At 47.4% G+C, this 27932-nt stretch overlaps 1 protein-coding gene across 7 annotated transcripts in view; it reads right to left on the bottom strand.

Annotated features, from left to right (window-relative positions):
* The window catches only part of KALRN (kalirin RhoGEF kinase), a 530952-nt gene that overhangs the window by 205441 nt on the left and 297579 nt on the right, over positions 1–27932 (bottom strand). For all 7 annotated transcript variants that reach the window (XM_082262172.1, XM_082262174.1, XM_082262176.1 and 4 more), the window contains exons 23-31: positions 25225–25343; positions 23319–23385; positions 23126–23235; positions 22023–22092; positions 18039–18128; positions 17865–17957; positions 14439–14550; positions 3597–3787; positions 1645–1746 (exon numbers count right to left, since the gene is read on the bottom strand). In XM_082262172.1, coding sequence (XP_082118298.1) covers positions 1645–1746; positions 3597–3787; positions 14439–14550; positions 17865–17957; positions 18039–18128; positions 22023–22092; positions 23126–23235; positions 23319–23385; positions 25225–25343 — 954 coding nt within the window. The remainder of the gene's footprint in view (positions 1–1644; positions 1747–3596; positions 3788–14438; positions 14551–17864; positions 17958–18038; positions 18129–22022; positions 22093–23125; positions 23236–23318; positions 23386–25224; positions 25344–27932) is intronic.

Below are 27932 nucleotides of genomic sequence, written 5' to 3'. Positions count from 1 at the left end.
TGGTAGACACCCTACAAGTGTACCTGTCTTTTCTGGAACATTGCTAGACACCCTACAAGAGAACCTGTCCTTTCTGGAACATTGCTAGACACCCTACAAGTGTACCTGTCCTTTCTGGAACATTGCCAGACACCCTACAAGAGTACCTGTCCATTCTGGAACATTGCTAGACACCCTAAAAGAGTACCTGTCCTTTCTGGAACATTGGTAGACACCCTACAAGTGTACCTGTCTTTTCTGGAACATTGCTAGACACCCTACAAGAGAACCTGTCCTTTCTGGAACATTGCTAGACACCCTACAAGTGTACCTGTCCTTTCTGGAACATTGCCAGACACCCTACAAGAGTACCTGTCCATTCTGGAACATTGCTAGACACCCTACAAGAGTACCTGTCCCTTCTAGAACACTGCAAGGTACCCTACTACAGTACCTGTCCCTTCTGGAACATTGCTAGACACCCTACAAGTGTACCTGTCTCTTCTGGAATATAGCCAGACACCCTACAAGAGTACCTGTCCCTTCTGGAACATTGCAAGGTACCCTACTACAGTACCTGTCCCTTCTGGAACATTGCTAGACACCCTACAAGTGTACCTGTCTCTTCTGGAATATAGCCAGACACCCTACAAGAGTACCTGTCCCTTCTGGAACATTGCAAGGTACCCTACTACAGTACCTGTCCCTTCTGGAACATTGCTAGACACCCTACAAGTGTACCTGTCTCTTCTGGAATATAGACAGACACCCTACAAAAGAATCTGTCCTTCCTGGAACATAGCCAGACACCCTACAAGAGTACCTGTCCCTTCTGGAATATTGCTAGACACCCTACAAGAGTACCTGTCCCTTCTGTAACATAGTCAGAACACCTACAAGAGTACCTGTCCCTTCTAAAAACAATACTAGACACCCTACAAGAGTACCTGTCCTTCCTGGAACATAGCCGGACACCCTACAAAAGCACCTGTCCCTTCTAGAAACAATACTAGGCACCCTACAAGAGTACCTGTCCCTTCTGGAATATAGCCAGACACCCTACAAGAATACCTGTTTATTCCTGTCTACAACATGGTACCCTACAAGATTACCAGACCAATCATTCATATACCCAGGAACCCTACAAGAGCACCTGTCCCTTCCTACACCCAGCCCGCGGCTCTACAAGAGCACATGTCCCTTCATGGAGGCAACCTGCCCTTTATATGAATTACTCTCTACTGGACATCATTGGGCAGAGGCAGTATCTAAGGTTCACCTTCCTCTGGATTTTTATCTTTCTGTAGATTCAGCAGAAGCCCCGCCCAGGAGGAACTACAAGCTGCGGCTTCCCCTGGCAGAATACCAGCCCGGTTCTGCTGATATGTCACTAATACCGTATAACACACAAGAACTAGAGAGGAGGCTGGAGGAACTCTAATAAGAAATGGTGGAAGTCCCCTCTGCGAGGCCGCACATACCAAAGGGTTTAGAGAGGTAAGGAAGGGAACCCAGAGTGCCACCCACTGGCTGAAAATGAGAATACAAAACATTCTTGTACAATATTTCAGATTTCAATTAAAAAAGGTTTTTCAAATCAGGACCATAATAAAGAAAATAAGAACAAATCCACCCTCTATATATTTCCTTAATTGAGCAACGCACCTTGAGTACCGTTCTGTTATCAGACGACGGCGTTCGGCCCGACCACAGAGCGAACTTGCAGGGGTCTCCTTCAACGTGTTCCGTCACCCCCAACTCGGAGGTCTGGAGGAGAGAGGAGATGGTGGATGTTAATGCACGGCACTTTTTACCACAAAACTTCAACAGAAACTTGGGTACACTTTTCTAATACTGACAGAGACCCCATGGGGGAGAATTTATTCTCACTTCCCATTTTATTTGTTGCAGTCCATCGCCCCACTGGAGAGATTTCCCACCAATGGGGACAAAGACAGTAATAAAAACCTGACAGATGCTTAAACCTTTCCACACTCTATCTAAAAACTAAAACAATTGGGGCGTTGGGGGTTAGTTTTAAAGTGTATGTAAACCAAATCCTATTCTTCATTACATTTGGTGTCATGTCTAATCATATGCAGTTTTCTTAAGCAAATCATTTTTTGTTGGTGGTCATGGTAATGCACCCTTCCATTGGAGGTCTGTAAGAGATGGGGCCCCTTCCACTGGAGGTCAGTAGGAGATGGGGCCCCTTCCATTGGAGGTCAGTAGGAGATGGGGCCCCTTCCATTGGAGGTCAGTAGGAGATGGGGCCACTTCCATTGGAGGTCAGTAAGAGATGGGTCCCCTTCCATTACAGGTCAGTAGGCGATGGACTCCCTTCCATTACAGGTCAGTAGGAGATGGACCCCCTCCATTAGAGGTCAGTGGTAGATGGGCCTCATTCCATTAGAAGTCAGTAGGAGATGGGCCCCATTCCATTAGAAGTTAGTAGGAGATGGGCCTCAATCCATTAGAAGTTAGTAGGAGATGGGCCCAATTCCATTAGAAGTCAGGTAGGAGATGGGCCCCCTTCCATTACCGGTCAGCAGGAGATGGGCTTTATTCCAATAAAGGACAGTAGCAGATGGGCCCCCTTCAATTGGAGGTCAGTACGAGATAGGCCCACTTCCATTGGAGGTCAGTACGAGATGGGTCCCTTTGATTGAAGGTCAGTACGAGATGGGCCCCCTTTTCCATTATAGGTCAGTAGGAGATGGGCCCCATTCCATTAGAGGTCAGTAGGAGATGGGCCACATTCCATTAGAGGTCAGTACGAGACGGGCCACATTATATTGGAGATAAGTACGAGACGGGCCACATTATATTGGATATAAGTACGAGACGGGCCCCACTACATTGGAAATCAGTACGAGATGGGTCACATTACATTAGAGATCAGCACGAGACGGGCCCCATTACATTGGAGATCCGTATGAGATGGGCACCTTCCATTGGAGGCCAGAACGAGATGGCCCCCCTTACATTGGAGGTCAGTACGAGATGGCCCCCCTTACATTGGAGGTCAGTAAGAGATGGCCCCCCTTACATTGGAGGTCAGTACGAGATGGCCCCCCTTACATTGGAGGTCAGTACGAGATGGCCCCCCTTACATTGGAGGTCAGTAGGAAATGGCCCCCCTTACATTGGAGGTCAGTACGAGATGGCCCCCCTTCGACAGAAAGTTAATAAGAGATGGGCCCTCTTCCATTGGAGGTCAATATGAGATAGGCCCCCTTCCATTGGAGGTCAGTTGGAAGAATAACCGTCAATTGATAGTCACTGTATACATTGTCACCCTTACAGAAGATCATTGGCGTCAGTGGTTACTTATGAGAGGGAAGGGGTCTAAGAGACTCCACTGGTTCCACACCAATGACTGTTGACCTTGGACCAAGAACTACGTAGGCACCATAAGGTACGAGGTCAACTGCCACTGCTGCCTACTCATAGAACTCTTAGCAACCTCCGGAGGAGCCCAATAGTTCCCCAAAACCCTGGCTGAGAATGACTGGTCTACAGCCACAAGTCAAAGTCTATAGTTCTGACCTATCAAGACAGAAGCCAACAATGCAGTTCTCAGTCTGGCGCAATGTACACAACTCAGGAGGACTTACCAGCAGCTTGTTTTTGTAAACATATTTTGTGTGTCCTGCAGAATCTTTTATCTCCTTGCTGAACACCAGAGAGATCTCGAACAGGAAAAGGTGTCGGTCCCGCCCCTTGCGGATCAGAGATTTGGGATCCCATACTTGGAAAGAATCCTGCAGAATAAGCTCACCCTGAACGTCCAGGTTTTCATCAAACCCTGAAAAAGGAAAAAGACGACAGCGAATGCTGCGTTCATGGAAATGTCTGCATAAACTTGGCCGAAACATAATCATAGAAAATATTCACAACTAAGGTGACACTTCATTTGTTAGATATGTACTTCTGTCACAAACCTTTTATTTTTCTCATACAAGCTGGACTGTCAATATCTGAAAATGTGCCAACAAACAGAATAATGGCAAACACCTAACCAGAGACTGACACTTCCTCCGGCTCCTCATGGGTGTGGTCAACATTCCACCAGTAATCCTAATATTCTGCCCACAAAGAGTTTATCTCCGTTTTATTTTCCATATTTGACCTTTTTCATGGTTTTCGGTACAATTTATTTAGAGAGTATGGCCAGTTCAAGAATAAATGATTCATACATGTTACAATCTAACAGCACAATCAGTGTAGGGACAAGAGCCCAGGGCGAACGTGACTAAATGTGCCCCCCCCCCCCCCGATGTGTAAATATTATGTGTCAAAAAAACCTGATCACTAATCTGCACGATTACCCCCTAAGCATAAATTCCCCCTCCTCCCAGTACAAATATATGCCCCCCCTATCCCCCTGCACAAATGCTCCCCCCCCCCCGATGTGTGAATATTATGTGCCAGCAATGATCACCCCAAAAAAAACCTGATCACTAATCTGCATGTTTACCCCCCAAGCATAAATTCCCCCTCCTCCCAGTACAAACATATGCCCCCCCATCCCCCTGCACAAATGACCCCCCAAAATAAAAAAAATCACCCCTTTTAGCACAAATACTCTACCCCTACAATTTTTCCTCCAAGTACACATCTCCTGCCGCCTCCTCGCAAAATGCCCCCCATCCCTCCTCCCAACACATATCCCCACCCTCAACACACCCCCCCCCCCCCCCCCAGATTCACCTCCCTAGAACAGTACATGCCAGCCCCTCCACCCCTGAAATTCCCTGCTCCAAACCAAAACCCCTCCCTCCCCCCCAATCTCCTTGAGGCAACCACCCTCCCCCCCCCCCACATGGTACCATAGTGCGCAGTGCAGCCACCCCTCCTGCCCACCCCCTGTGCCGGCCCTGACCACAATCTTCTCTAGATTTTAAAAATACTCTGCAGCTTGAGGACCTACCTAAAAATCCTATTCCATCAATTAGGGGGGTCCTCACACTATTGGTTGTTGGTAAAGCCAAAGGAGATTGTAAACTGTGCGGTCACTTCTAGCTACAAATGATATGTGTAAAGGATAACTCCACTTTTGTGAGAAAAAATAGAAAAAAATAAATAAAATACAGCATATACAATTGCTACACAAGTGATAGTGTAATTGAATGTTAATAAAAAGGCGTTTCCTTTTCCTGTAATTTTCTGTAAAATGCAATATGGCCACCCGGAGGCGCTCTGTACACAGATGGTATACAGAACACCCCCCCCCCCCCCCCCACAGAAATGTCATTCCCTGCTTGTGACTGATTTTCCCAGAAGTCTGAACTAAGATATAAGTCAGATTTTGGGAATCCCCTGCAACACAAATGTCATTATTGGTGAGATACTCCCAATGGGAAATCATGTCTAAAAGGATGCAGCTGCCACTTCCCTCATTAGAGCATCGCAGGTGCAGCAGCTGATTGATAATTATAAAATCACTCCCATGGGGGCGTGTCCGGATGTAGTGCGAGCAGGACGTGTGCTGCGAGAGCTCCGGTGAATCCTGTGCCATCCTTACCTCTTATCCTGGTTCCAGCGGTGGATCTTACCTCTCAGGGGTACCCTCCTTCCCCGGACTCTGTGGGGAACATTTTGGGATGCCGTCCAGGTCCAAATCATCCGCAGCGACGCTGAAGAGGAAGCCGGATCCCCCGCAGGCCGCGTGTCCCGACGCCATCTTGGATAGGCTCCGCACGCTGCTGGAAACCTTAGAGATGTCTGCTGATCGGGCGGCTCCTCCATCCTCGGCTCCGGCAGCCCCGGGCAGCGACACGGCAGCGATCCTTACAGCCATTGAACACAGCAAGACTTCCCTCTTGGCGCGCATCGATCATTTGGCCGAGGAATGCAATTTCATCCGGGCCGACCTAGACAAGATAAGGGGCAGGCTGTCTGAGACGGAGACTAGGATCTCTGCCACTGAGGACACATCCACCCAGCACTCTCAGTCCCTGCATTCCCTCCAGCAGACTGTTGCTATGCTTCTGGCGAAAGCGGATGATGCCGAGAACCGCCAGCGGCGGAACAACGTCAGGGTGCTGGGCCTGCCTGAGGGGGCTGAGGGGGATCGCCCTGCTGATTTCACTGAGTCCTTCTTCAAATCCCTACTCTCTCTTGCGGATGTCTCCCCTACTTATGTGGTGGAAAGGGCTCATCAGGTCCCAACGGGTCGGGGGATACCCGGCGCCCCTCCCAGACCATTCCTCGTACGGTTCCTCAACTATAGGGATCGGGACCGCATCCTGAGTGAAGCTAGGAAACATGCGACTCTTCCTTTTGAAAATGCTGAAATCCACCTGTACCCGGATTTCTCCGCCGAACTGCAGAAGAAGAGGAGGACCTTCACGGATGTCCGCCGCAGACTCAGGGAGCGGGAAATCAAGTACTCCATGCTCTACCCTAGTCGCCTCAGAGTACAATATCAGGGTGCAGTGAAGTTCTTTGATACCCCTGAGGATGCTGATGCTTGGATCCAGACCCTGCACTGAGACCCCTCTGTCCGGAAGTTCCTACATTGATGGTTGGATTTCACTCCCCCGTACCTGCGCCCTGTGCCCGGCCTCCTCCTTCTTCCTAATCCTTTTCCTTCCCCCCTCCCTCCCGGTTTCGTGGAGTCTAGACATGGCCCGTACTGTTACTTGGGGTTACCCTGCCCCCTGAACTACCTGTGCTCCCCGTGCTGATGAGGGTGGAGGTCTATGTCCTGTTTTTCATGCCCCCATGTCACCGGACACTGGCCCAGATCCCTGCTTTGTTCTCATCTCCCCCCCCCCCCCTCTTCTTCCTGAACTGCTCCGCACCTGGCTTCCCTTCCCCTCCTTTCCCCCCCCCCTTTTTTTTGTCTGTTTTGGATGCTTCTGCTGGAGTGCCTGCTGATTCATCGGAGCTCTTGAGGATCACTCCCCCCCTCTGGATTGTTTTTTTTTTTTTTGTTTTCCTTTTATTTTCCCCCCCTTTTTTATGTGTTTTTGGGGTTGTTTCAACCCACGTCCGCTGCCCACGTACGGACGCACCTCGGGGCCTCCCTGAGAACTCTGTAGTTCAGTTGACTACTGTTGCAAGTTTGGGGTGTAAACTGTCTAGCAAGTTGTTGGGGTTATGCTGGTCAGTCGGGAGTTTGCAATTGGGCTTGTTTCTGTGCCCGGTTGTTTGTTCTCTTTTTATTTTTTTCCTTTTTTTGTTTTTCAGACTGCTCGGTACTACCACATTTCTAGGATCTCAATGGTTGCTCTCTCTCTCTGGGTCCCCCCGGAGCCGTTGTTGTGCTCACTCGCTTGGGTAATGTTTTTATGCTGTATGTGCTCTCCTGCTACGCCAGTTGTACTTTTGTATTGTCATGGGTTCCATGGTTAAAGTTATCTCTTGGAATGTGTGAGGATTGAATGACAGAGTCAAACGGTCCCTGATGTTCAAATATTTGACGGCCCATAAACCCTCGATCCTGTTCCTGCAGGAGACGCACCTTACGGGTGCCAAGGTTCTTTCGCTAAAACGTGCTTGGGTTAAACAGGGGTTCCACGCCACGTACTCCTCATACTCTAGGGGGGTTACCATTCTGCTCCATAGGGCTCTCCCGTGTGCTGTGGAGCAGGTCATTACTGATCCTGGGGGCCGTTACATAATCCTGATAGTACAAATGTATGCTACACGCTGGGCCCTTGTCAATATTTATGCTCCTCCACCGTTTGACTCTGGTATTCTTTACACTGTGTTTGCTAAGCTAGCCCCTCTCCAGGTTCCTCATCTCCTGGTGGGCGTGGATTTCAACGCCATCTTGGACGGGGATCTGGATGCGTCCAACTCTTCGAGGGGGGCGCATCCGGACCTGGTCGCCTGGGCGGACACCTTTGGTCTCCAGGAGCTGTGGCGTTGGCGCAATCCCCGGGAGAGGGCTTTCTCTCATGTGTCCCCCGCACACAAGTCTGGGGCTTGTATCGATTTTATGTTTGGCTCCTCCGGGGTTCTCCCCTGGGTTAGGGCGGCCTCCTACCTCCCGGCCGGCCTCTCGGACCACTCTCCCTTGGAGGTTTGTGTGGCCCTGGGGGGCGGTCGCGAGCTGGGATGCTGGCGGCTGGCGTCTCACTGGGTGCATGAGCCTAAGATACAGGAGCGGATCTCTACTAAATTGTCTGAATATTGGACCATTAATGATCAGTCTGCTTCGGCTGACGTGGTGTGGGAGGCTTGCAAAGCTGTTGCCCGTGGAGAATATGTCTCCTCGATCAAGACGGTGCGGGTGGAGGCAGCTTCCCGCACGGCCCAGCTGGGGCAGGAAGAAATGGTGGCTGCGGCTCGGTTCGCCTCCCAGCCTGGCGACGCATCCTATGCTACGTTGGCATCTGTCAGGAGGGAGTTACGGTTACACTACACCTCTCTGGTACAATTGGACCATGCGCAGTTCCGGGCACGGCTGTTTGAAGCGGGGGACAAGAATGGCAAGCTACTGGCGAATTTGGTGGCCGACGCGCGTTCCCAGACGGTGATTCCCGAGGTCATGACGCGGGAGGGGCACCTGGTCACCGACCAGGGGGACATTTTGTCCGAGTTCCACTCCTTCTATAGTGCTCTCTATGACGAGCCGGCCTCGGCCCTCGGGGATCCCGGTCTGGAAATGCTGGGGGACTTGGACCTCCCGGTGTTGTCTGAGGCGGCTCGGGCAGAGTTAGATCAGCCGCTCCAGTTACAAGAAATCGTGGCTGCCATTCACTCTCTCCCCGGCGGCAAGTCACCGGGCCCGGATGGCCTGCCAGGAGACTGGTACAGGGTACACTCGGAGATCTTGGCCCCCAGGTTACATCAACTGTACCTCCAGTGTCTCGAAGCTGGTCGCCTCCCTGACAGTATGTACCAGGCGCATGTTGTGCTTCTGCCTAAGCCGGACAAGGATTTGCAGTGTTGCTCGTCCTACCGGCCTATTTCCTTGCTGAACTACGACTTGAAAGTGCTCACCAAGGCACTTGCTACTAGGTTGATGAGAGTCCTGCCGACGCTGATACATACCGATCAGACGGGCTTTATGCCGGGTAAATCCACGGATATTAATCTCAGGAGAGTTCTTACCCATCTTCAGCTGCCGCCTCCGGCTGGCGCTACGAGGATATTGGTGTCGTTCGACATTGAAAAGGCCTTCGACACGGTTCGCTGGCGCTATCTTATGCAGGTCTTGGAGTCCTTTGGTTTTGGCCCAGTTTTTTGTCATTGGATAGGCCTGTTGTACAGTGCCCCCACGGCTTGTATTAAGCTCGGTGGGAAGCTCTCGCCCCATTTTGTATCAAGCGGGGAACGAGACAGGGTTGCCCGCTGTCCCCGGCCCTCTTTTCCCTGGCCATGGAGCCGCTGGCTGCGGCCCTGTGGCGGGCGTCGGGGGTGCGGGGGATCAGCGTGAGCCCTATAGTGGAAAAATTGGCTCTTTATGCGGATGACCTCATTCTCTTCCTTGCGGATCCTGGCCCTTCCCTTGCGGAGGCTCTACGTATTATGGCCTCCTTCGCTGATGTTTCTGGCCTGCGCACTAACTGGGACAAGTCTCTGGTACTGCCGATCGATGAAGGGGCAGTGGCCCTTTGGGACCCGGCGTCCCCGCTTCGTTTGACCCGTGTGGTTAAATACTTGGGTATATATATTTCTCCGGACACCAGGGACTTTCTCAAACTTAATGTGCAGCCCAAGATACTTTGGTGTAAGCAACGGTTGCGGGCGTGGTCTCAGTTGCCCCTTTCCCTGATTGGCAGGATCAACTTGTTGAAAATGAAGATTCTTCCGGTCCTCCTTTATACTCTTCGGCATTCCCCTGTCTGGATTCCGAAATCCTATTTTGCCCAATTGGACTCTGTAATCTCCACCTTTTTGTGGTCTTCCCGACCTCCTCGATTTAGTAAGCGGATCCTCCGTCGGCCCAGGACTCAGGGGGGGCTTGCCTGCCCCGGCTTTTACTCCTACTTTTTGGCTGCCATGCTCACCCATGCTCATAACTGGCTATTGTCGGACGACACCAACTCCTCGGTCATCCTCGAGGCGGCTCATGTGGGTTCCTACGAGTCCCTTCGTAATGCCCTGTACCGGGGCCTGAGGGCTCCCTATCCCCCTCTGACTCCAGCTATGCGAGTGGTGGTGCGGGTGTGGACCCAGCTGGTGGTTGCCCCGGAAAGGAAGTTGGCCCGCTGGTCTCCGGACACTCCGCTCTGGTTCAACCCCCACCTGGGAGAATTCCTCTCCATCCCGGACCCGGCCCTGTGGGCTGCTAGGGGCATCAAGACCCTGGCGGACATCAGCGTCGGTGGGACCCTGGCCACATTTGATGGCCTAAAGGCTAAGTTTCAATTGCCTAACTCCTTCTTTTTCAGGTTCCTCCAACTCCGTCATGCCTACCGCGCGCAGTTCCCCACGCCTGTGGCTGGTCTAGAGCGCAGCGACTTTGAGTCTCAGTTATGGGACCCTGGTATGCGTCAGCCGCTCTCCACCATCTACAAGGCCTTGTTACCTTCGGTCCACGCTGGGCTGACGGGACTGCGGGCGGCGTGGAGTGCGGGGGAGGAGGGTCTGGACGATGAGGATTGGGAGGACATCTGGGATGGCTCGTTCCAACCGCTCATAGCGACCAGGGACGTGCTGATCCAATTTAAAATTCTACATAGGATTTATTACACTCCTCACAAGCTACACCGTATCTATCCTAGCGTTTCGGCCTCCTGCTGGAGATGCACACACGCTCCTGCAGATTTTTCGCACATTTTCTGGGACTGCCCGCAGATTGCCTCTTACTGGCTGGAGGTGACCCGCTTTGTGTCCAGTCTGACTTCCCTCTCGGTTCCGATGACGGTGGGGGTCTGTCTTCTTGGCCTGGTTGACCAGTTGGCGACAGTCAGGGCGACGAGGACCCTTATTGGAATATTACTGTTTTATGCCAGAAAGGCTATAGTCCTCAGGTGGAAGTCTCCCCATTCTCCGACCCTAGGCTTTTGGAAAGGGTTGGTTAATGCGGTGGTTCCGCTATACAAGGCGACCTACATCTCCAGGAATTGCCCTAAAAAATATGAAAAGGTCTGGCGAGCCTGGGTGGATTCTAAATCCACTGTCGACGAGCGAGACTCTGAGTCTGACACGGCTTAATCTCTGGTGGGACCTTGGGGAGAGAGAGCAGAGACTAGGTGTTCCTGTATAAGTATCGGTTTATCTTGCTACTGTTAATTCCTGACTGAAAGTGCTGAGCAGTATGGTTGCGGGTTGTTTTGGGTGGTCTTCTTGGGTTATATTGTTGTTTGTTGGCCGGGGTATGCCCCCTTCTGGCCTTGTCTTTTTATGTGTTTCAACTCAATAAACAGAATTTTCAAAAAAAAAATAAAATCACTCCCATGCACATTCACTTTGCACATGGACACAGAGAAACAAACAGATATTTCTTCAGAATAACAAAAGGTAGGAATGTGCAACAAAGTTTATTACAATCTCTGCAATGTACAGAGATCAACCACAGAGGTAAGTACAGCGGGAAAAGGGTGATGGTGAGGGTGTTCACCCATGGAGGTAAGTACAGTATGAACTGGGCAGTGGTGAGGGTGTTCACCCATGGAGGTAAGTACAGTGGGAACTGGGCAGTGGTGAGGGTGTTCACCCATGGAGGCAAGTACAGTATGAACTGGGCAGTGGTGAGGGTGTTCACCCATGGAGGTAAGTACAGTGGGAACTGGGCAGTGGTGAGGGTGTTCACCCATGGAGGTAAGTACAGTATGAACTGGGCAGTGGTGAGGGTGTTCACCCATGGAGGTAAGTACAGTGGGAACTGGGCAGTGGTGAGGGTGTTCACCATGGAGGTAAGTACAGCAGAAACTGGGCGGTAGTGAGGGTGTTCATCCATGGAGGTAACTACTGCAGGAACCAGGGGTAGGGAGGGTGTTCGGTGTTCACCTGTGGAGGTAAGTACAGCGAGAACCTGAGGTAGGGAGGGTGTTCACCTGTTGAGGTAAGTACAGCGGTAACCTGAGGTGGAGAGGGTGTTCCACCTGTTGAGGTAAGTACAGCGGGAATGTGAGGTGAGGAGGGTGTTCACCTGTTGAGGTAAGTACAGCGGGAACCTGAGGTGGGGAGGGTGTTCATCTGTTGAGGTAAGTACAGCGGGAACCTGAGGTGGGGAGGGTGTGCATCTGCTGAGGTAAGTACAGCGGGAACCTGAGGTGGGGAGGGTGTTCACAGAGTACAGCAGACACATATGGAGGGGATGGGGGGAGGAGAGAACAGGAGACTTCCTCATACAGTACAGGGTACAGCAGACACATATTGGGGGGTGAGGGGAGAACAGGAGACTTCCTCATACAGTACAGGGTACAGCAGACACATATCGGGGGGGTGGGGGGAGGAGAGAACAGGAGACTTCCTCATACAGTACAGGGTACAGCAGACACATATCGGGGGGTGGGGGGAGGAGAGAACAGGAGACTTCCTCATACAGTACAGGGTACAGCAGACACATATCGGGGGGTGGGGGGAGGAGAGAACAGGAGACTTCCTCATACCAGTACATGGTACAGCAGACACATAGGGGGTTGGGGGGAGGAGAGAACAGGAGACTTCCTCATACAGTACAGGGTACAGCAGACACATATTGAGGGGATGGGGGAAGGAGAGAACAGGAGACTTCCTCATACAGTACAGGGTACAGCAGACACATATTGAGGGGATGGGGGAAGGAGAGAACAGGAGACTTCCTCATACAGTACAGGGTACAGCAGACACATATTGAGGGGTGAGGGGGAGCGAACATGAGACTTCCTCATACAGTACAGGGTACAGCAGACACATGTCGAGGGGTGGGGGGAGGAGAGAACAGGAGACTTCCTCATACAGTACATGGTATAGCAGACACATGTCGAGGGGTGGGGGGAGGAGAGAACAGGAGACTTCCTCATACAGTACAGGGTACAGCAGACACATGTTGAGGGGTGGGGGGAGGAGAGAACAGGAGACTTCCTCATACAGTACAGGGTACAGCAGGCACATGTTGAGGGGTGGGGGGGAGGAGAGAACAGGAGACTTCCTCATACAGTACAGGGTACAGCAGACACATATTGAGGGGATGGGGGGGGAGAGAACAGGAGACTTCCTCATACAGTACAGGGTACAGCAGACACATATCGAGGGGTGGGGGGAGGAGAGAACAGGAGACTTCCTCATACAGTACATGGTACAGCAGACACATATCGAGGGGTGGGGGGAGGAGAGAACAGGAGACTTCCTCATACAGTACATGGTACAGCAGACACTTATCGAGGGGTGGGGGGAGGAGAGAACAGGAGACTTCCTCATACAGTACATGGTACAGCAGACACATATCGAGGGGTGGGGGGAGGAGAGATCAGGAGACTTCCTCATACAGTACAGGGTACAGCAGACACATATCGAGGGGTGGGGGGAGGAGAGAACAGGAGACTTCCTCATACAGTACAGGGTACAGCAGACACATATCGAGGGGATGGGGGGAGGAGAGAACAGGAGACTTCCTCATACAGTACACGGTACAGCAGACACATATCGGGGGTGGGGGGAGGAGAGAACAGGAGACTTCCTCATACAGTACAGGGTACAGCAGACACATATCGGGGGTGGGGGAGGAGAGAACAGGAGACTTCCTCATACAGTACACGGTACAGCAGACACATATCGGGGGTGGGGGGAGGAGAGAACAGGAGACTTCCTCATACAGTACAGGGTACAGCAGACACATATCGGGGGGTGGGGGGAGGAGAGAACAGGAGACTTCCTCATACAGTACAGGGTACAGCAGACACATATCGAGGGGATGGGGGGAGGAGAGAACAGGAGACTTCCTCATACAGTACACGGTACAGCAGACACATATCGGGGGTGGGGGGAGGAGAGAACAGGAGACTTCCTCATACAGTACAGGGTACAGCAGACACATATCGGGGGTGGGGGAGGAGAGAACAGGAGACTTCCTCATACAGTACACGGTACAGCAGACACATATCGGGGGTGGGGGGAGGAGAGAACAGGAGACTTCCTCATACAGTAAAGGGTACAGCAGACACATATCGGTGGCGTGGGGGGGGGAGGCGAGAACAGGAGACTTCTTCATACAGTACAGGGTACAGCAGGCGCATATCGGGGGGGTGGGGGGAGGAGAGAACAGGAAACTTCCTCATACAGTACAGGGTACAGCAGACACATATCGGGGGGTGGGGGGGTGAGAGAACAGGAGACTTCCTCATACCAGTACAGGGTACAGCAGACACATATCAGGAATATTAAGTGTTGGGGTAACAAATGCTTTACGCTCGATGTATCTTTATATATACACTTTGTTTCTCTCTGTGTGAAGCTTCATAAAAATGTAACAAAGTAATAACGGCGATCTCTCCGGTTACCATGGACACAGTAACTCCCTCTATGAACATTAATGACACATTTCTATGGATCGGATCGATCGGCTCGCTCACCTTCCAGCATGCTGACATGCATGGCGTCGTTGGCTCTCTTTGGCACGCTGAGCATTACTTCCAGGCCGTCCTTTATCTCTCCCTTCCCTTCCTCGCAGCACGTTAGCAGCTCCTGCAGGACAGATCTCCCGTTATTCCAGGTATGAGAAGTTGGAATTGTAGAATCCCCTCCCCCGTGCCCGGCGCAGACACCCGGGAACGCACAGTGTACTCTATACGGGGCGCCATATAAATATTTATGGTGGAAGTGCAGCGTTCTGTACATACAATGCCGCTTCCCATAAATAAACTGAACCAGAAAACTTTGTCTCCTCACAGCCAATGGGAGGGCAGACAGAACACCCGCTGCGCGAGTGCGCAATGTTACAATGAAACTGACCAGAAGAACAATTTGTTACACATTGCCAGCTGACTGCCCAGATCAGATGTAGATCCAGCAACACTAGGGGGTGCTATTGGGACCAGTGGCACCTAGCAACACGGGAGGGAGGGCCATCCTCTTCATGCAGGGCCACTGAAATCCAGCAACACTAGGGGGTGCTATTGGGACCAGCGCCACCTAGGGACACGGGAGGGAGGGCCGTCCTCTTCATGCAGGGCCACTGAAATCCAGCAACACTAGGGGGTGCTACTGGGACCAGCGCCACCTAGGGACACGGGAGGGAGGGCCGTCCTCTTCATGCAGGGCCACTGAAATCCAGCAACACTAGGGGGTGCTATTGGGACCAGCGCCACCTAGGGACACGGGAGGGAGGGCCGTCCTCTTCATGCAGGGCCACTGAAATCCAGCAACACTAGGGGGTGCTACTGGGACCAGCGCCACCTAGGGACACGGGAGGGAGGGCCGTCCTCTTCATGCAGGGCCACTGAAATCCAGCAACACTAGGGGGTGCTATTGGGACCAGCGCCACCTAGGGACACGGGAGGGAGGGCCGTCCTCTTCATGCAGGGCCACTGAAATCCAGCAAAACTAGGGGGTGCTACTGGGACCAGCGCCACCTAGCGACACGGGAGGGGGTGTCGTCCTCTTCATGCAGGGCCACTGAAATCCAGCAAAACAAGGGGGCGCTACTGGGACCAGCGCCACCTAGCGACATGGGAGGGAGGACCGTCCTCTTCATGCAGGGCCACTGAAATCCAGCAACACTAGGGGGTGCTATTGGGACAAGCGCAACCTAGCGACAAGGGAGGGAGTGCCGTACTGATAGAGGAAGGGGGCCACCAGTCCTCCTATAGGGGGCCCGAGCACACAGGGGGGGCACCAAAAGCATGGGGAATCGGTGCGGTTGGGCAGAGGGGGGCAAGTATAGAAGGAATCTCTGTGTGGCTCTCTGCAGCAGCTGAAAGTTTCTCCCCCTCCTGCTGGCTTTAAGCTGCTGCAGGGAGAGACACAGACACCATCATTCCTGTATTTGCTTCTCCGACACCGATCCCCCCTCCCTGTTCTGCCTGCTTCTGACCCCCCGCCCCCCCCCGTGTGGTGTGCACCACTTTCACTCTGCCTCTCCCCCCCCCCCCCCCCCCCCCACAGCGCTACAGGCTTCCCTGCCCTGTAAAAAAAAATAACAAATAGTATATAAAAAAAATAATAATTAGACATTGTTATGAATTTTTTAAAAAAAATCTTAAAATAAAATAATTGGAAACATTTTCAACATTTAAAAAAGCATAAATCATTTATTTTTTTAATGTAAAAAAAAAATTAAAAATGAGGAATTCACGTGGCTTCTCTGCTAGGTTTGTGTCCGCTAATAATGTATTTTTATTGAAAATGTGGTCTTAAAATATTGGGGGGGCCCTGCCAGATAGAAATCACGGGGCCCCCCGTACAGCCTAACAGCAGCCCTGTCTTCATGTGCAGTGTGCACTCTCTCATGTTGCAGCCCCCTGAGCTCCTCCTAGGTAATGGGAAAGAATATACGCTGCGCATGCGCAGCTCAAAAAGGACAGGACGGCGCTCCCCTCCCATGGCACTAGGGGGTGCTGGTCTCAATGGTTGCTCCACCCCTACAATACTTATGGGTGGAGCCATCGCTGGCTGCGGATGATTTGAAGAAACTCCTACTAAATGCATTTGCCAGACTTCACAGTTTAACCCTTTCGCTGCCAGAGCCGTTATTGCGTGTTTTTTTGTTTGTTTTTTAAATTAAAAAATAATTTTAGGCCTAAAGAATACGATTTTAGTCGTTTCAATTTTTTATGTTACAGAAAACGCAAAATTTTTGTAAAAAATATAATTTTTTTTAACCACTTAAAGGAGTTGTAAAGGCAGAAGGTGAATTTTAGGCATTAAGATAAAAAGCCTTCTGTGTGCAGCAGCCCCCCTCACCCCCCCCCCCTAATACTTACCTGAGCCCCATCTCTATCCAGCGATGTCCACGAATGCCTCGGCCATCCCGGGACTCTCCCTTCAAAAAGGCTGAGACATTGACTTCCGCTGCTGTCAATCAAAGTCAGTCAGCCAATGAAGAGAGAAAGGGGGCGAGGGGGATTTTATTTGCTTGGGTGTAAACCTAATCCTTTACAATTTAAAAAAAAAAAAAATTTTTTTTACTTTTTTTTATTTATTTATTTATTTTTTTTATCACCTAGGGGACTAAAAGTCACATACGTAATTAATTTTTGGAAACAGGTTCTCTCTAATGAGACAGCCGGGGTGTAAAAGTGGTGTTGCGCACGCGGGGTGGGGTTGGGGGGTGCATGTCACTGGTAGAAGGGCTGCTGTCACAGGGGCCCCACACAGCCTACCTGGCAGGGCCCCCCCCCCCCCCGAGTATATTAAGACAATATTTTCACTAAAAATTCACTAAAATCATTATTAGCGGACACAAAGATAACAGAGAACCTGGGTGATTTAGCCCTTTTTTTTTTGTTTTTACGTTTTTTTAAAAGTTAAAAATGTTTACAATTTTTTTTTTTTTTTTACAATTTTTGTATAACAATGTTTAATTGTTTTTGTAAAAAAAAAAAAAAAAAAAAAAAAAATTAAACATTGTAATACAAAAATTGTAAAAAAAAAAAAAAATGTGTTCTTTTTTTGCAGGATAGGGAAGCCTGCAGCATTGTGGGAGGGGGGGGGGGCTGCAAAGTGAGAGGGGGGGGCTGCAAAGTGAGAGGGGGGGGGGGGCAAGGGGGATCAGAAGCAGGCAGAACAGGGAGGGGGGATCGGTGTCGGAGAAGCAATTAAAGGAACGATGCCCTGTGTCTGTGTCTCTCCCTGCAGCAGCTGAAAGCGACTGCACCGATTCCCAATGATGTTGGGGTCCCCTCTGTGTTTCTGGGGCCCCTACATGAAGACTGGTGGGCCCCTCCCCATCAACGGCCCTGACTGAGAGGTGTGAAAGCGATCCTCTTTGGGGACCCCCAGGAACCCCTCTATAATTTATTACGTTGCCCCCGCACAGCTCTGCATGGCTTCCCACGTACCTTGAGGAGGAGCTGGTACTTGGTAATCCTCTGCACGGGTTTGATGAGATACGAGGAGATGGAATTGGCCAATCCGTGCCGCTGTTGGATTTCCTGTAAAGCAGAGAGCAGACGGTCGGATGGAGATCAACTGACAAGGAACTCATCAGCCAATCACAGGAGGGCAACACTTACATCGAAGAAGGTCCCGGCGTGCTCCAGGATCAGCTGGCTGGAGTCCGGCTTGTTCTTACAGTACGTCACATACATGTGAAACTTATCCGCCTACAAAGAGACAACGAGGCGTCAAAGGAGGGAGCTGGGGGGGCATCGAATGTACAGATAGGGGGGCAATGTGATATCGAATGTACAGATAAAAGATGGAGAACCAGGGAAGACATCAAACCCACAGAGGAGAAAGAACTGGATAAGGACAGGAGGCAAACTCTTTTGTCTCCAGTCCTCCTGTAGGTGGCAGCATAACCCAACAGTATATGATTTCAGGTGACCCCCCCCCCATGGTTGAAAAATAATATATTTAGGAGTATAATTAAACCCCAGAAGAAAAAAATGTCATCTATAGAGAGGAGCACAACGGAAAAATTCCAATAATTTCTGATCGGTCAGTTAAGTTTATAATTTCATATTTGTTATGTTAGAAGGATTCCTTTTTGGAATTCGTTTTGTATATTCGTTATTTTCGAATTGATACAAATTTCAAATGACAGCTATGTTAGTTCTATTTAATTCTATTCTTTTATTTTCTATTCTATTATAGTCTTTTTCTATTATTTTATTTTCTATTCCTTTATTTTCTAATCTATTCTGGTTTATTCTATTCGAATTTCCAAAGCCAGATATATTCGTTCTATTATACTCTAGTCTTTTATTTTCTGTTCTATTGTTTTTTATTTTATTTTTTTTCTATTTTATTCTATTCTGTTTTATCCTATTCTTTCCTATTTAAAATTTTATTTTCTATTTTCTGGTTTATTCTATTACTGTCTTTTCTACTCTATTTTTATTTTCTATTCTATTCTTTTCTATTTTATTTATTTTCTTTTCTATTCCATTTTATTATATTCTGTTTTTTTTTTTTTTCTTATCCTTTATTTCGAAATCTATTCTGTTATTTTCAATTCTCTTCTGTTTTATTCCATTATATTCTAATTTCAGGAGGCAACTATACTCATTCCAATTTATTCTTTTTTTGTTCTATATTATGCAATCCTGTTTTATCCCACCCTTTACATAAAAGGTCTTTTCTATTTTATTTTCAATTTTTTTTTTTTTTTTTTTTTCTGTTTTATTCTATTCTAATTTCTGAATACAGATATATTTGTTCTATTACATTCTAGTCTTTTATTTTTTGTTCTATTTTTTTTTATTTTATTCTATCCTGTTTTAACCTATTCTTTCCTATTTAAAGTCTTTTATCATGTTCTATTCATTTCTATTTTATTCTATTATAGTCTTTTCCTATTCTATTCTACTCTATTCTTTTATTTTCTATTCTATTCCTTTTGATTCTATTCTTTTCTATTTTATTATATTCTGTTGTTTTCTATTAATTTCCTAATATATTATGTTTTTTTCTATTCTCTTCTGTTTTATTCTATTCTGTTAAATTCAAATTTCAGGAGGCAACTATATTTGTTCTAATTTATTCTTTTCTTTTTTTCTTTTTGTTCTATTCTTTTTATTTTTATTTTTTTATTTTATGTGATCCTGTTTTATCCCATTCTTTATATAAAACGTATTTTCTATTTTATTCTTTTAATTTCTATTTTTTTCTGTTTTGTATTTCAATTCTATTTTATTTTCTATGCTTCTGTTTTGTATTTCAATTCTATTTTATTTTCTATGCTATACTAATCTATTCTGTTTTATTCTATTATTTCATTTTCTATTCTATTAACCACTTAAGGACCAGGCCTATTTCTTTTCAATTATTTTTATTAGTAAGTTTTGCATAGTAAAGAACAACCATAACACAGTGTCATCAAGTGACATTACTGAAAAGTTTACAGTTCCACATGGTAGTATTAAAATGCAAATAGCAAACATATTCCTAGTCGTCTTGGAAGTTGAGCATAAAGCACTCATTTTTTTTTTTCTTTTCAATTATTTTTATTAGTAAGTTTTGCATAGTACAGAGGGACCAGTCCTATTTCTGACACTTGCTGTTCAAAAAATTAAAATCATTTTTTTTTTTGCTAGAAAGTTACTTAGAACCCCCAAACATTATATATATATTTTTTTTTTATTTATATATGTATGTATTTTTTTTCTTAGCAGAGACACTGGAGAATAAAATGGAGATCGTTGCAATACTTTATGTCAAACCGTATTTGCGCAGCGGTCTTACAAATGCAGTTTTTTGGAAAAAAATTCCCTTTTTTTTAATTAAAAAAATAGGAAAAATGTAAAGTTAGCCCATTTTTTTCTATAATGTGAAAGATGATGTTACGCCGAGTAAATAGATACCCAACATGCCATGCTTCAAAATTGCGACAAACATTTAAAATGTAACTTTAAAATATCCACAGGCAACGCTTTAAAAATTTCTACAGGTTACCAGTTTTAAATTATAGAGGAGGTTTAGGGCTAGAATTATTGCGCTCGCTCAAACAATCGCGGTGATACCTCACATGTGTGGTTTGAACACCGTTTACATATGTGGGTGTGACTTGCCTATGCGTTCCCTTCTAAGCGCAAGCTCGGAGGGACGGGGCGTTTTACATTTTTTTTTTTTTTACTTTTGATTTTTACACTGTCAATTTTTAAAAAAAAAAATGTAACACTTTTATTCCTATTACAAGGATTGTAAACATCCCTTGTAATAGAAATAAGCAGGACAGCTCCTCTTTGACGTGAGATCTGGGGTCAAAAAAGACCTCACATCTACACTAAAAAACAAAAAAAAAATTTTTTTTTTTTTTAATAATGAAAAAAAAAATGGGCTGTTTAAGGCCGTTGGGAGGAAGTGATGTATGACGTTGCTCCAGTCCTCCAAGGCCATAGAGTGGAGTGGGGGACAGTTTGCCCGCACTCCTTTTCCTGCTTAGGAGGGGAGAGGAACGGATCGTTTTCCCCTCTACCAACAGCTCTGGGAAGTGGCGGGGGGGGGGGGGTTACCTCTCCCGCCACCCATAAAAATGATCCCGCTGTGAACCTGCCGCTGGTCCCAGTTTTATGTGAAAGAGGACCGCCCACCCTGTGAGAAAATACCGGGGTTATGGCTGCTATCTGCTGCCATAACCCCGGTATTTAATGTCAAAATAGCGATTAGTAGCAATCATCATTCTTTTTCACTTTTAGGCCTTTTTCCCCACTTGTGCGACCTTAAAGCCGTGCGACTTTGATGCGAAGCAATGCCTGTGTAATCCTGAGGTCTGGTTAAAGTGTGACATGTTGGGTATCTATTTACTCGGTGTGACATCATCTTTCACAATATACAAAAAAATTGGGCTAACTTTACTGTTTTTTTTTTTTAATTCATGAATGTGCATTTCTTCCCAAAAAATTGCATTTGACAAACTGCTGTGCAAACACCGTGTGACATAAAATATTGCAACGAACACCATTTTTTTAATAAAAAAAAATATATATATATTTATATATATATATATATATATATATATATACACACACACACACATCTATATATACACACACATATATATATATATATATATATATATATATATATATATATATATATATATATATACACACATATACACACACATATATACACACACATATATATATATATATACACACACACACATCTATATATACACACACATATATATATATATATATACACACACATATACACACACATATATATATACACACATATATATATACACACGCATATATACACACATATACACACACATATATACACACATATACACACATATATACACACGCATATATACACACACATATATACACACATATATATAATGTTTGGGGGGTTCCAAGTAATTTTCTAGCAAAAAATACTGATTTTTACTTGTAAGCAACAAGTGTCAGAAATAGGCGTGGTCTCCAAGGGGTTAAACAGAATAAAAGGAGAGGTAATAAGAGAAGTTGATTGTTGGGGGTTTTACCCCCCAATTTTTGGTTTATATAAAAGATGACACAAAACATTCGCTCTTCACCCACCCAAGTGACAAAACAATGTCCGACGTCCTCCGGGAGTTGCTCGTACTTCTCCAGCTCCTTCAAGAAGATGCTGCATGGGAACAGAGAGGAATCTGGGTCAGGTGTGTGTGGGAGGAGCTATGTACTATGAGGTCAGCTACGCGGCTGCCTATTGGTCTGCCATATAAAGGATTAACATCTCAGTGACCCCCCTAATAATCAATGGTAATCAATGGCAAATCGGGATCAGTGAGCGCCTCTTAAAGTAACCCCAACCACAGAGTACAGTCTGGGCATCTTTTAGTGGCCTGTGGGGATGAAAGGGTTACATCTCTGTTTTCATTGGACACCAAACAATCCTAAAAACTGCCCAACGTATCCAAAAATCTGCACCCCCCCCCCCCACCTCACAAGATCTTCATCTGATTTTCTCTCCAGGACGACGACACCATCTTTGTTCAGGCATCATCCCGGGTCACCATCTATGGCCTGGACTGAGATGGCGGATCAGAGATGACGCAATCATGAAAATCCCGGTGCCTGTGCACAAATGTCTGACACAGATCAGCCCCTCACCATGTGACTTGCTACAAAGTTACAATGTACAGTCTGATCACTGGGGGGAGGGGAGACTGAGGAAATGCCTCCTCCTCCTTCTACAAAGTTACAATGTACAGTCTGATCACTGGGGGGAGGGGAACTGAGGAGATGCCGCCTCCTCCTTCTACAAAGTTACAATGTCCAGTCTGATCACTGGGGGGAGGGGAACTGAGGAGATGTCTCCTCCTCCTTCTCCAAAGTTACAATGTACAGCAGAGCCGTCTTTATTATTGATTGGCCCCCCTGGCAAACATTTTATTGGGTCCTCTCAAGCTCACTTATCAATGGGCTCAAGGGGCAGCTGCTTTGGGCTCCACAACAATGGCTGGGCCCGGGGCAGCTGCCCCTTTTCCCCTGTGTTACAGACAGCCCTGATGTACAGTCTGATCAGTGGGGGAGGGGAGGCTGAGGAAATGCTTCCTCTTGCCTGCAGCAAACTGATGACCCCATCTCAGTCTGGGCCCCCGCACCCCACACATTGCTTTACGGACATAGGGGGGGTCCCCGGAAGGAAGGACACCTACTTGTTGTGAAAGTCGTAGATTTCCTGGATGTTCCCGAAGATGATGTGTTCTTTATTGAGGATCCCCGGGGGGATCTCCTCCACGCCGCTCGTCATCTCCCACAGGTAGGTCTGCAAGAGAAGGGAATGCAAGGGTGACCCCGGGAGAGAAATGACCACAATTCATCTCCAGGTGACACACAGAGGAGACTCACCTCCATACACTCGTGCAGATCTCGGACGTACGCCTTCTCCGTCTGTAGGAGCTCCGCCATGATGAACCTGGTAAGAGAAGGACCTCTATGGTGAGAGGTGTGAGGCACACAGATACCTCACACCAAGGATATAATAGATTCACACAAACCACACCCCCACCAACCACACCCCCACCAACCACACCCCTCGCAAACCACGCCCCCGCAAACCACGCCCTCACAAACCCCGCCCCCTCAAACCACGCCCCCACCAACCACACCTCCACCAACCCCCCCCCCCCCGATTCATGTTATAATAAATACTGAGCTTCTCACAATGTGCATGGAACCCACAACCCTTATAACCCCTCCCAAGAGCCCGCCCACTGCTTGCATCAGGATTGAGGGCTCACGGGAGATGTACTGAGGAACGGTGCTGTGATATCAGGAAGCCCCTCCCACCAGCCATGATCTGCCTGCATTGCATAGAGAAGCAAAGAGACCCGCTGATGACATCGCCGGGTCTAAAATAATGTATGCAATGAAAACAGAAAGGCTTTGTATAAAAATATCTTTATGTTGATGAAGGGGGGGAGGGGAGGACCAGGGGGCGGCAAAATATAAAGTATACATAGCGGGAGATTTACTAAAACTGGAGCACACAGAATCTGACGCAGCTCTGCATGGCAGCCAATCAGCTTCCAGATTTTATTGTCAAACCCTAAAGGGATTGTAAAGTCAGAAGCTGCATTTAATGCATTACGATGAAAAACCTTCTGTATGCAGCCCCCCTCCCCTAATACTTACCGGAGCCCCCTCTCTATCCAGCAATGTCCACAAGTCCCTTGGCCTTCCGTGACCATCCCTCCTGACACAGCAGCAGCGGCATTGGCAATCGGGAGAGTGAGGGGGCGGGGCTAAACCAGGGCTCGGTGTCTCAATGGAGCTCGGCTCAGGTGCCCCCATAGTAAGCTGCTTGCTGTGGGGGCACTCAGCAGGAGGGAGGGGCCAGGAGCGACGAAGAGGGACCCGAGAAGAGGAGGATCCAGGCTGCTCTGTGCAAAACCAACTGCACAGAGGAGGAGGGAAGTGTAACATAATTGTTATTTTTATAGAAAAAAAACAACAAAAAAGAAAAACAAGACTTTACAATCACTTTAATTGAAGAAGCCGATTGGCTGCCATGCACAGCTGCACCGGATTCTGCACTCTCCAGTTTTAGTAAATGAACCCCAATGTGTATAATAATAGATACATTGTATATTAATACAGATACAAAGCTTAAGGGTCCTTTCACACGGGCGCTCCGTATGTCCGCAAATCATCCTATTTTTTTGCAAAAGGTTTGCGGACATAATGTAAGTGAATGGCACTGCGGATGTCAGTGGAATACCATCCGCTGACATCCGATTTTCTTCCTTTCAGTTCTGTTCCGTTTTTTGGAATGAAACAGAACCCTATTTTTCCTTCCGTGTAAAAAACGGAAAGGAAGGAAAATCGGTGTCATCCGCTGACATCCACAATGCCATAGACTTACATTATGTCTGCATATCATCCGCAAACGGATGGGATGATATGCGGACCTACGGAGCGGATGACACAACTGTCATCCGCTCCGTGAAAAAAAAAAAAAAAAAGTCCCGCAGCGGACTTAAGCAGCGGAGCGGCCGTGTGAAAGGACCCTTATGCTGGAAGCTGATTGGCTCTCATGCACAGCTGCACCGGATTCTGCACTCTCCCAGTGTGTATAATAATAGATACATTGTATATTAATACTATGCAAAGCTTAATGCTGGAAGCTGATTGGCTCCTATGCACAACTACACCGGATTCTGTGTACTCCACCTTTAGTAAATCCCCCCCCCCCCACTCCACTGATCCATAAAACACCAACATTTGGGGAATTTCTAGGCCCCAGAGCACTCACTCTTTTTTCCGGGCAGATTTCCTTTTCTCTTCGTTGACCTCATGGCTGGCGTCTCGCAGTTTTACTTCCGGGTCAGTCAAGATGGCCGGGACGATGTCCAGTTCCAGATCTTTATTATCCTGGAAGGAGAGGAAATGTCACCATCCTGGGATATGATACACGACAACTGTGAGGGAGCGTTAGAATCCTCAGACCGTACAGACCGCGGCGGAAGCCACTTTTATAATAAAGTATTTTTTATTTATATACTTATTATACTAATATGTATGAGGCCATTCAATGAAAATGGAGAAGTGGTTAAATCTTACACCCATGCATGACTTTTACCTATAGGGATGGGCCGAACGCCCCCCCCCCCCCCCCCCCCCGTTTGGGGGGACAGGTATCAAAAAAAAAAATTTTTTTTTCTTTTTTCAGGATCAGTGATTTAAATTATGCTTAAAGTGCAAAAAAAAAAAAAGAAAAATTCCTTTAAATCTAGTGCCTGGATGGTCCCCTTAATGTACCAGTAAAGTGGTGCATCTGTACCATGTATAGAACATGCCACAGCAAAAATTATATTTCTAAAGAACCGTACAGACCGTGGCGGAAGCCATTTTTATTATACAGTATTTTTCTTTATTTATATACTTATTATACTAACAAACATGTATGGGGCCAGTCAATGAAGATGGAGGAGAAGTGGGTAAATCTTACACCCATGCATGACTTTTACCTATAGGTAGGGATGGGCTGAACACCCCCCCCCCCCCCCCGTTTGGGGGGACAGGTATCAAAAATAAAAAATAATTTTTTTTTTTTTTAGGATCAGTGATTTAAATTATGCTTAAAGTGCAAAAAAAGAGACAGAAAAATTCCTTTAAATATGGTGCCTGGGAGGTTGTTTTAATGTACCAGTAAAGAGGCACATCTGTACCATGTATAGAACATGCTACAGCAAAAATTATATTTCTAAAGAACCGTACAGACCGCGGCGGAAGCCTATTATATTAAAAAGTATTTTTCTTTATTTATATACTTATTATACTAACAAACATGTATGGGGCCAGTCAATGAAGATGGAGAAGTGGTTAAACCTTACTTCCATGCATGACTTTTACCTATAGGTAGGGATGGGCCGAACACCCCCTTGTTTGGTTCGCAGCAGAACTCCCGAACAGGGGAAATGTTCTAACCCGAACGGTGAACCCCCCTTGAACTCTATGGGAGCCGATCATGAAAAATCAAAAGTGCCCACTTTAAAGGCTTATATGCAAGTAATTGGCCATAAAAGGGGTATGGGGATCTGGGGTACTGCCCTGGGGGACATGTAGCAGAAAAAAAAGATTGTTTTTTCAGGAGCAGGGATTTAAATTATGCTTAAAGTGCAAAAAAAAAAAAAAAAAAAAACCTTCCTTTAAATATAGTGCCTGGGAGGTCCTCTTAATGTACCAGTAAAGTGGTGCATCTGTACCATGTATAGAACATGCTGCAGCAAAAATTATATTTTAAAGAACCGTACAGACCGCGGCGGAAGCCGTTTTTATAATACAGTATTTTTCTTTATTTATATACTTATACTAACAAACATGTATGGGGCCAGTCAATGAAGATGCAGGAGAAGTGGGTAAAACTTACTCCCATGCGTGACTTTTACCTATAGGTAAGGATGGGATGGGCCGAACACCCCCACCCCCTCCCCATTCAGTTTGCAGCAGAACTCCTGAACAGGGGAAATGTTCTAACCCCAACGGTGAACCCCATTGAAATCTATAGGAGCCAAACATGAAAAATCAAAAGTTCCCATTTTGAAGGCTTATATGCAAGTAATTGGCCATAAAAGCAGTATGGGGGTCCAGGTACTGCCCTGGGGGACATGTATAAAAAAAAAAAAAAAAAAAAAGTTTTTTTTAAGGGGCAGTGATTTCAATTATGTTTCATGTGCAACAAAAAAAGAAAAAAAAGAAACATTCCTTTAAATATAGTGCCTGGGAGGTCCCCTTAATGCGCCTGTAAAGAGGCACATATGTACAATGTATAGAACATGCTACAGCAAAAATGACATTTCTAAAGAAAAAAAAAAACAAGTCAAATCCCATTTAAGATGACTCGCGGTTACAACTACCAGTGTAGGGTAGTCTCCCCCCAGTCCATATCAGGCCCTTAGGATCTATAAGGATTTTAAGGGGAACCCCATGCCAATATGAAAAAAAAAAAAAAAACTTGGGGTCCCCCCCAGAATCCATACTAGACCCTTATTTGGGAATGCACCCAAACAGATCAGAACCATACCAGGCAACATGCCCTCATCATGGGGGGGGGGGGTGCTTTGGGGCAGGAAGGACTCTGCTGCACTCCCCCCTTTCCTGCCCAAAGCACCTTGTCTCCATGTTGATGGGGACAAGGGCGTCGCCCTGACAACCCTGGGCTGTGGTTGTCAGGCTCTGCGGGCAGTGGGCTTACCGGAATCTGGAAGAGGGCCCCAGAGGCCCCCCCCCCCTATGTGAATAGGTACCCTTACCCATTCACCAAAACCACATAAGAGTGTTGCCCAAACAGGGTGCAGAATGCACGGTGCAGCGCTCAGTGTATTGCAGGATGTTTGTCGAGGCGAACACTCTACAAATTCGGGTGCTTGGCGAACGCCCGAACAGGCAAATGTTTGGGCCGAACTGTTCGCTCATCCTTACCTATAGGTAACCCTATTATAAGGCTTACCTATAGATATA

This window comes from Pelophylax lessonae, assembly GCF_965119305.1.
Source record: "Pelophylax lessonae genome assembly, chromosome: 6".
Lineage (NCBI taxonomy): Eukaryota > Metazoa > Chordata > Amphibia > Anura > Ranidae > Pelophylax > Pelophylax lessonae.
The sequence above is the reverse complement of the archived record's forward strand: the minus strand, read 5'-3'. Positions and strand labels throughout refer to the sequence as shown.